At 39.1% G+C, this 9,560-nt stretch overlaps 1 protein-coding gene across 1 annotated transcript in view; it reads right to left on the bottom strand.

Moving 5' to 3' along the window:
- Positions 1-753: 753 nt before the first annotated feature.
- The window catches only part of NUP43 (nucleoporin 43kDa), a 9,005-nt gene continuing 198 nt past the window's right edge, over positions 754-9,560 (bottom strand). The window contains exons 2-8 of the mRNA XM_010581902.1: positions 9,153-9,275; positions 8,790-8,867; positions 7,693-7,870; positions 5,284-5,419; positions 4,214-4,365; positions 3,086-3,208; positions 754-1,774 (exon numbers count right to left, since the gene is read on the bottom strand). Of these exons, the coding sequence (XP_010580204.1) occupies positions 1,560-1,774; positions 3,086-3,208; positions 4,214-4,365; positions 5,284-5,419; positions 7,693-7,870; positions 8,790-8,867; positions 9,153-9,275 (1,005 nt within the window). The 3' untranslated portion in view covers positions 754-1,559. The remainder of the gene's footprint in view (positions 1,775-3,085; positions 3,209-4,213; positions 4,366-5,283; positions 5,420-7,692; positions 7,871-8,789; positions 8,868-9,152; positions 9,276-9,560) is intronic.

Raw genomic sequence — 9,560 nt, 5'->3', positions numbered from 1 at the left:
GCCGCCCGCCCCCGCCCCGGGAGGGAGCTCGGACGGGCCCCAACATCCCCCCCCGCGGACGGCAGCGGGCTGCTCGGCTGAGCAAGTCTGCTCGGGCAGCGGGGGAGACAGCCCCCCGCCGCTGCCGGGTTTCAGGCACCGGTACCGAGCTCGAGGGATAAATACCGATTTTCTAACGGGGAAAAAGGTTTTGCCGAGCCTCCGTGATCCAAGTAATGCCTGAACGAAGGACGCGTTAGTGACCTACGTGTGCAAGCCGCCAGGAAAACGCGTCAATTTATCGCTCACTGACGCCCTTCGACCCTTTCTTTTCAGGCAGAGTGTTGCATTTCAGGCCAACCGGGAAGCAAAATTTAAGACGCTCTTGGCAACGCCATCCATTCCTGCACGAAGGGAGGACAGCCCTGTCCCCGGCACGCCATCTGTCTCCTCCCACCAGACACACAAGAAATTCAGATCAGGTAAGGCTGTGACGTGGAAGTACAGTACACTCTAAAGCGGTTTTGAGGGAAAGGGACACGTAAAACCTTGTAACTTCATCTGCTGCTGCCCCAATCCCGAGGTTTCCCTCCATCCTCCAGACTGTATCCCCACGGTCAGTCCAAATAACTTACCATTATTTATCTTCCTGCAAAGATGACTGCAAGTACATCTATTTGAACTCATTTAGGAAGTCAGACCAGTATTCTTGTGCAAAACTTTTTATTAAAAAGAGAAAGGGTCTCTGCAACAAAGGTAGGTACAACACTAATCATAAAATTTTAACTCTTTCAAGATTGCAACAGACAAGATGGGACATTTTGACTGTGACAAAGACTTACGTCTCAAGTTTAGAAAGTCTTATTCTCACACCTGAAAACACAGCCAGCACATGTCAATTATTACCTCTTTAACTATAAAAAACCACTTTTCGGTTGAGAGAGTTACAGCATATTATCAAGTTTTAACATGCAGTATCCATGATGAAGCTGTAAATAATCCAAAGTAATGTTACTGAAATGCTAAGATTCCTATAGAACCTTTCACATTTCACAACTTTAACAGTTTTCCTTTCCAATTCTCATGAGCTAACATAAAAAGTTACGTTCCCCAAAATACATAAAAAAATGCAGCTTAAAAAACCTCATCTCTCAGCTGACATAAAAAGAATTTCAAAGAACTCCATAGTTTGGCCTTAGAATTAATACCTGAAAAAATATCTTTAAAGGGAAAAAAACCCAAACCACAAAAATCAGGGGTTTACCTTTTCTTCACTTCATATGCATGCATGTATTATGGACGTCAGTTTACAGCAAATATCTTGCTCTAGTGACTACCTTCCCACTTACCAAAACCAAACAGGCACCAGGGAAGAAGTCAGTTACCCATCCAGGAGCATCAGTAACGAGTGACAGCTGTCAGAATCTGAGGTACCTTACATTTCTTCTGCAGTACCAGCACCAAGCTGTAGACCTCTCCCACACACACTGATAACAGACTAATGAGTATCATTAAGAACAAACCTGACATTTCCCAGTAGTTCAAGGTGATCCATACTTCAAAGGGATACTGGAGTTGTTTCATGCAAAAAGTTGTCTGTTCACATAAATAGCTTCTGCATCAGTACCATATACTAGGCATGGTCCTAAAATATCTAAACTATTCACAGACAATGTCTGATTTGGAATTAAGTTGGTGATTTCCATGCGGTCTTTGGTAGGATCGTTGCTTAGCCAGGCACTTACTACAGACTGGTTAATGGTACTGTGCGAAAAATAGGTAGTACTTCTTCCTCCTGAAAGGAGAGGGAAAGAGGGAAGAGAGGAAAATAAGTTCCAATGTAGTTTATATATTCTCAGAATTGGAGAAGCGTAGCTATGGGGCAGACATAATGGAAATACCATTTTACATTTAAGTCAGTTTTCAGAGAAGTTACCTGATGTTGTCATCTCTTTGGTAAAAAAAGGAAAATAGCTAAAAAAAAAAAAACCCCAAACAAGTACTTGAAGTGATTACAGAAACCTGCTACCAGTTCTGTCCTCAGCTAAGACAAACAGGTCAGAACAGCTACGAACTCATCTCGCTGAACAAACAGTCTAAGTATCTAGAAGTTTTTCTAGCCACAGACTAAAGCAAGGACAGACCTAAGAACAGAAGTCTGTTTATACAGTGTCTTCCTATATTTGGGGCATCAGCTTTGCTTTACTAGCACTTATTCCCTACTGTCCCTTCTCCCTACTTACCCTGCAGCAAGTGATATACCTGGATTTGACTTTGATTTTTTTCCACACAACATTTTACATTCAAACTGATGTCTCACAGTTTGAGAACTATCATTCAGCATAAAATTAACAAGTGGCTGAAGTGGTGCTAAAGGGTTTAAATTTAATATACCTGAAAACATGCAGAGTGCAACTTGACTTAGTTATCCTACTGTTTCCCCATATAGAACTGAGCTTTGAATGGCAACTTTGATGCCAAAGGCAGCAAATGACATCTGAAAGTTTCCCCATTGTTTACAGTCTGAAGTGGAAAGCAATTAATTGCTCTTTGTGACTAAAATGGGAAAAATCAATGTTTATATTAAGTCAGTATATCTAATTAAAATCCTGCTACAATACAAAGGTATCCAGTTTCATTCATTGAAAGTTCCAATTATGACCTTCAGTAATAAATTCATAATTCCACTATCCTATTAACACATCAGTTATTTTGGTATTGTAACATTTTGTGTATCTCCCTCAGAGACTCAGATAGTAATATGTCATTTAGGCTGCCTTCATTTCTCTTCTATATACAGATGATTTTTAAATGAACATGATCTATCTTTGAAATACTAGATGTGCCTCTTCACACATTGGACAGAGTACAGCAAATTAAAAAACTCAAACAACCAAACAACCCAGACCACAAAAAACTCACACAACTGTTAGCCTTAAAAGTAGTTTTCTTGAAGTGCCTATCAGGGCTTTCTTTCCAAGACAAGAAACCACCTTTTAATTTTCTGTATTAGGATTGTGTTATTAATGGGGTCATGTGAGAACATCGACTTTCATTATGTTGCCAACTGACAAATTCAGTGCAGATTGACTTCAAACATCCTTACCTTGATGAAGAAAAGACGGTTTTTCAGATATGTCTGCGGAAGTATCCCAGTGCCAAAGAGATCCATCTTCAGAACATGTAAATAAGTGATCAGGGTTGGAGGGATGGAAGTGAACTTCCCACACTGGAAGTATCAAACCAAAATAAAATAAAAAAAACACTTCAGAACAAACATTGAGTACTTTGCTCAGTCCACTTTGGCTAGTATGATGTGGACATGCACTTACAAGAACCCAGGCCCCCACCAAAACCTTCCATTCTTAAGTGTGTGCAGGTAGGAGACCCCAAACCCCATCCTTAATTATTTACTGCAGTTTTCCCTCCCCTTGGAGAGGGAAGAGGAAAAAAAAAAAAAAAAAAAAAAAAAAAAAAGAAAAAAAGGAGATACTTTTGTAGCTTTTTTGGTACTGCGAAAATTGTTAAAGGTTAAAATCTTATCTGAATTCAGGCATTCTGAATATTTTCTCATGCCGTCTCCCTACTATTAAGTTTAAATTTGCACAAAGCACACATTCCTTTCCAGCACACACATTATTATTTTGTGTCCAAATACCACAACTGCGGACAAGATATTTAAGTCAGTAAAACTTAACATCTCAAGAAATATTTTTACTCCTTAGGTATAATTATGGCATCAAGTCAAGAAATTTTCAGCACAAAATGAATTACTATCTTGTTCATATAAAGTTACCAGGAAAGTGAGCTGTTTCAGCATTGTGGAGGCACCAAATGGATCTCTACTATCTCCAGTTTCCCCTCCTTCCTCATGTTTTCAAGTTTGTTAGTAACTGCATCCTTGCTTTACTATACCTGCATACCACAGCATCAGTTTCTATGACTATTTATATACCTACCCTTCTAGAAACACAGCCATTCTGATTAAATGCATCTAACAACTCATTAAAGAACTGCTTACTAAGTCTAGTTTTAGTTTAGATACAGTTGGCTTTTAGATAAGAACAGTCTCATATACAGAGAAGGAACAAACTGAAGCCAACTGGATGAAAACACATTAAGTAGCAACTATGTGGTTGTTTTCTATCACAGCTACACCACCTTATTTTTTACAGAAGTTAGAAACTTTTCTAAAATGCCACCTTCTTCTCTCCCCTCCATTTCAGATACTTACTTTCCGCTTCATGAGCATTTAGCAGGGACACTGGCATAGTACCCTGCCTGATGTCCCATATACTCAGCATCCCATCCTGGCCCCCCGTGGCCACAATATGCTGCTGATTGGGATGCCTGTCCACACAGTGCAGTGGCACTCTGTCACCTGTCCTGCAAAGGAGAAGGAAAAAAAAAAAAAACCCCACAACCCAAACATGAATTCTTTATTCAGCTTCTGTTTTCTCCTTCTTAACCCCCTAGGAGTGTTGACGAACAAGGTAACAGTATCCACTGCAGCTTCAATTTCTGTAGCATCTGGTCACTACAGGCTGAAGCCGCATGACATCTACTGGAAATTAGCGGTATGGCAGTAACGTGAAGCTAAAATTGGATGAGCATCAGGTTCTGTGCCCTATGGTATACAGGCATCTGCAAGGTATCTGACAGCTTTACAGGAGTGAGAAAGCCTTGCATACAGATAATACTCTGCCTATAATAATAAGAAGGTTACTCTGAAATTCGTGTTATAATTACAGTTTCAACATATACTAAGAGTTACAAAGGGAGACTGGGTACTAACAAAACCAGGTACCTAAACCACAGCCTATTAACAGCAATGGGAATTATTCCACAGACAACAACAGGATTTGAATCTAGCTCAGTTTGTTTTCTCACAATACCTTATAAGGCACAAAGTTATCTTTCAAATACATTTCAAGTGCCAGAAACTTTATATTAGGCCTGTGGAGAAAAACAGATGTAAAGCATTTTTAATGAGGGAAAGTGTTTTTGGGTTGAGGTTGTGATTTTTTTTTTCCCTTAAAAAAGAGCAAGTGTACAGGTGAGAGAGTCCTTCAAGAGTTAAATCATAAAACAGACCACCTAAATACAATGCCTAGCCACAACAGTAATTCAGCCATTAAGCAGAGTCTGCTTTTGATTATTTAAATACCAAAGAAGTTAAAAACCTTTAAAAAAAAATCATTTATCATCCCATTGTCAAGAAGGTATTAAGAAAGATTTAAATCAGATTATATAAAGTAACACATGCTTCTCAGTAAATATGTAAAAAAAAAATTAAAGTCTTACAAAGAAAGTATTTGAGATGGCTCATTTCTTTGCTGTCTGAGGTCCCATATTTTTAACTGTCCAATCGAATTTACTGTCAAGATCTCAGTTGTGCGAAGGAAAGTCACTGCATGGAGTGTACTGCTGTCTGCGTTGTCTGCAAGAGACAAGGAAAGCATTCAGGTAAACCTATGGAATGCTAGTCTCCATTTAATCACAACAAAATAACTCTTTTTAGAAAACAGAACACAGCTGCTTAAACCTGGTTACAACCTGCATTTTCGGGGGCAGAGACAGACCTGTGTCATGTGAATTTTAAGTCTTGCAAGGGTACCCTGTGAAAAAGGAGCCCTTGCTTCCTATATTAAACACTACTGAGACAAATCTGTAAGAAGCTGTATTTAATTAGCTCTAGTGCTTACTGAACTACTTGTTGATCCATAAGATTTCTTTCCAATAGTTCTTAAGAAGAGGAATCAATTTAGCCAGGTCCGTGGTTTTCATAAGAGTTTTCTTTATATGCTCTGCCTCTACTGACAGCAGGCAAGCTATGGAGCTTTTCATAAAGCAGTTGCTCTTTTGAACACAACAAACAGTAACTCTGGCTGAGAACATTAAGCAGTTGTATACAGAAGCACTTAATTCACCAACTTCTTTAGACTTTTTCCAAGGACTGTCAATCTGATATCCACCCATGTCCCTAAAGCCAAATCAGAATTTCGCTGTGCTTGTAATAACTAAATGGCAAAGCTCTTTTTTCAGGTCCTTTCCTCCAGTGCTTCTTTTGGTCACAATAATTTACTATGTCAGACACTTCACAGTATTGAGGTGAAACTTATGAGGCTTTAGGAGAGAACACAGACACTATTTTCTTATATTTTCATTCTGTTATTTATATATAAACTTTTAATCTTGATTACGATGGGGTAACATTGTTAAGTCTACTTTCACCTCAAGTATTTTAAAGTTCTTTGTGTAAGCCCATACTGAAAACATAGGTGAATTTTTTGCTGCATAAGATGGAAGCCTTTTCTGATAGCGAGACAGGCAAATTACATTAATGCCTGGTTACAAAGCAAGCATTTTTACATAGTACTATTAAGTCAGCACTAAGAAAACTAACAACTCGCATCCTGCACATTATTAAATCTGTATGTAAGTATGTGAGCAATTGCCCAGAGAAAAATACCAATTTTTTTGTGGACATCTGCTTCCTGTGAGTCCGCAAAACATTCTACTCTATTAAACTTGCACCAGAACACTCTGTGTTAGTATCTGTGTATAAGTAAAAATAAAAAAAAAAAAAAAAAAAAAAAAAATCTTTTAAACTAGTTAATGTTCTCGGCCCTCAAAGGGGAAGTTATCCTGTTCTGTGTGCCTGTGCTAATAAAATCTGCCTCATGCCCTGCTACTTATTTTTTTTTTTTTTTAAAAAGCATGGGAAGGTTTCCTACAGGAATTCTCAAGGAGCTTCAGTAAAGGGCTGTATGCAATTAATAGGATTTATCTTATGTGTGTATATACAGCTGTGCACACACAAGTAACCTGTCTAGAAATCCCACAGCACTTCCTTCCTTTATTGGCTTATCACTGTGTGAATTCCTTCATCTGTTGAAGCAAAGACTTTGCTTGAGGAGAAACACAGGTGCTGTGTCAAACTGCAGTTTCAGGGAGAATGTCCTGGTTTAATAATGCCACTATCAAACATGGTGTTACTGTCCTTTAAATGATTTCTGCTTTTAAGTTGCATTTCCAACAGGTGCTACAAACTTGTATTCTATTTCCACAAGACTAGCATGATAGAAGGGTTGGGAATAATGAAGTTTTGACACCTTCCACAATTATCTTACTCTATCACATAATCTATTACTCTAGGAAATATGGAGCTTTTTTCATTAAGGGAAAGATGATCAGTGTAAGCCATGATATCTGATAGAAGAACAGGGTACAAACAGTGGTTTCTGGTTCTTGGTGTTCCTTTAGACACAGAGAAATAGATGTTTCTATATATGGACATCATGAAGATTGATCTTAGTACAAATAGTGAACTGAAATAACCATTTCACTGACCTCCGCTTAAGAAGAACTTGAGACACAATACTTCTTGAAATCTAACCATATTTCATGTACACTGTCATAGCATTTAACAATTCTAGATGAAACAGAAGTCTAGAGAATGTTAGGCTTGAAACTTCTGCATCAGTTAAAACATTAAGTTACAAATACCTGAATGAATATAGAAATACATCTGAAATATGCTTCAAGCATCTGAAGTCTTGAGGAATACAGGGATAATCTGGAGCAAATGCATTCAACTTGGAATATTTAATTCAATTCTCAACTGACTTTTTTTTTTGTTATCATTTGAGAAACTAAAAAACCAAACAAACCACTCCCAACTAAACTAATTTGAGCAGTTATTTGACATACCTATAGTTCTTACTGCATCCTTTTGGTCAGCTCTGAAGAGATTTATTCTCCCATCTTCCCCAACAGTGACAATTTCTGGGTTGTTGCAAATGACTCCAGTACACGCTGCTCCACCACAAGATGTGTTTTGATCCACGTGATAATGGGCTTTCTCCCACCGCTGGTTGGCAGATAAAGTCTAAGCGGTAACAAGACATGAAATTCTGCTGTTAAATAATGATCCTGATAGACCAAAGCTTCCAGAATGCTCACAAAACCAGAAACAAGCTCCATGAAAGCCACACTACCTCACCGGAATGAGAATCTCCTATACAAATAAGAATCAGAGATCTGTATTTTCCTCAACTCTTGAGCACACAACCCGTCAATGAAGCATTGATTATTTCTTGTCTGAACCACCTTTTTCACATGAGGTAGAAACCAGAAAGAACACAATCTATTTATGAACTATGAAATGTCTTCCACTAGACTTATCCCTTCAATCTTTCTCCAGGACAAGGGAAAAGAGCTGAGGCCTTTACAAAACATAAGGTCAGATTTAGATTTTGAGTGCAAGGAATTTAGTTTATTTTAGGTACCACATCAAATTATTAACAGATACTAGTCTTTATTGTGTCACTGTGAATATATATACAAAAATCATTATGCATTTATATTCAGTGCTTTATAATCAAAGCAAAAGACTACAGAGTTTACAAATCTTCCCTCACATGACACTTGTGAGAAGAAATTCAACATGAGTCATTTAGTTTAAGAGTGCAAAAACTCTAATAAGGCAGGTACCAGTCCATTAATACCCACTCCCCCAAAACAATCCATACTCTTGAAGTATGTTATCAGTGAATGGACTATTTGATTACAGATACATACTAATGGATACCCCAGCCTATCTGCAATCTAATCTCTGTAGTATGTGTGCAAAATGCTTTTTTCTTTCCTTGTATGTATAAAGCCAAAGCTTTTTCTAGCAGAATGCAAAAAATTTATTTTGGTATGCAAATGTTTCTTGCTCTAGTAGTTTTGAGAAATCTTACACTAAGATCAAAGTGACCTGTATTACACAGAATAGCAGCTTAAAGCCAGTGCAAGTTACTTACCTGGTTATTTTGATGATGACAGAATACAGTTACAGTTCCTGTTGATGAGGCAACCACGATTCTCTCTTGATCCAAAAACTAAAGAGAGATAATAAGCACACTATCAGTTGACGTCAGTACCAAGATGATCATTTTGATTTTGGAGGAACCTAAATTATTGGTAGATACAGTAAAAAAACCCAAAAACCAACCAAACAAAAAACCCAAACCACCACACAACAAACCGATACTGGTTGGTTCTTTGCCCTTCTTCTTCATCAGGATTTTTTGTCAACCTCAGCATTTTGACAGCTCCCTATCACTTAATTTCTCTTAAGTGACAAGCCGTTAAAAAATACAGATCTGTTCAACAAGCTACTTTACCTGCATGTCCATAACATCACCGTTGTGCCTGATGTCACACAGCAGCTGAGGTTCTCCTTGATATTCACCACCGAGGCCCACATTTCCAAGCTCTCCAACAGACCAAATGGAGATCCTGTTATCCTGTAGGGAAACGACACCACCGGTTTGACTTTTGAAAGTACCTTAACAGTAAGCCAGCCTAGGTGTCACGGCCTCCTCGCGGCTGCCAGGGAAAGCAAGGGGCCGCAGGGAAGGGCTCGCCCCGCGGGATAACCCTGCCGAGCAGCGGGCCGGCCCCCCGGCTTCCTTAGGGACGCGAGCGAGGCAGAGTCAGGTAAACGCCGGCTCGGGCAGCGCTCACGGCAAGCTCCGGCCCTCCTCTCCCACGCGAAGCGGCGGAGGCTCGGGGGGCCGAGGCGGCGGGGG

The sequence above is a fragment of the Haliaeetus leucocephalus genome, unplaced genomic scaffold (genome assembly GCF_000737465.1).
Source record: "Haliaeetus leucocephalus isolate CR32 unplaced genomic scaffold, Haliaeetus_leucocephalus-4.0 Scaffold819, whole genome shotgun sequence".
Lineage (NCBI taxonomy): Eukaryota > Metazoa > Chordata > Aves > Accipitriformes > Accipitridae > Haliaeetus > Haliaeetus leucocephalus.
Note: the sequence above shows the minus strand (reverse complement) of the source record. Positions and strands in the feature narration are given on the sequence as shown.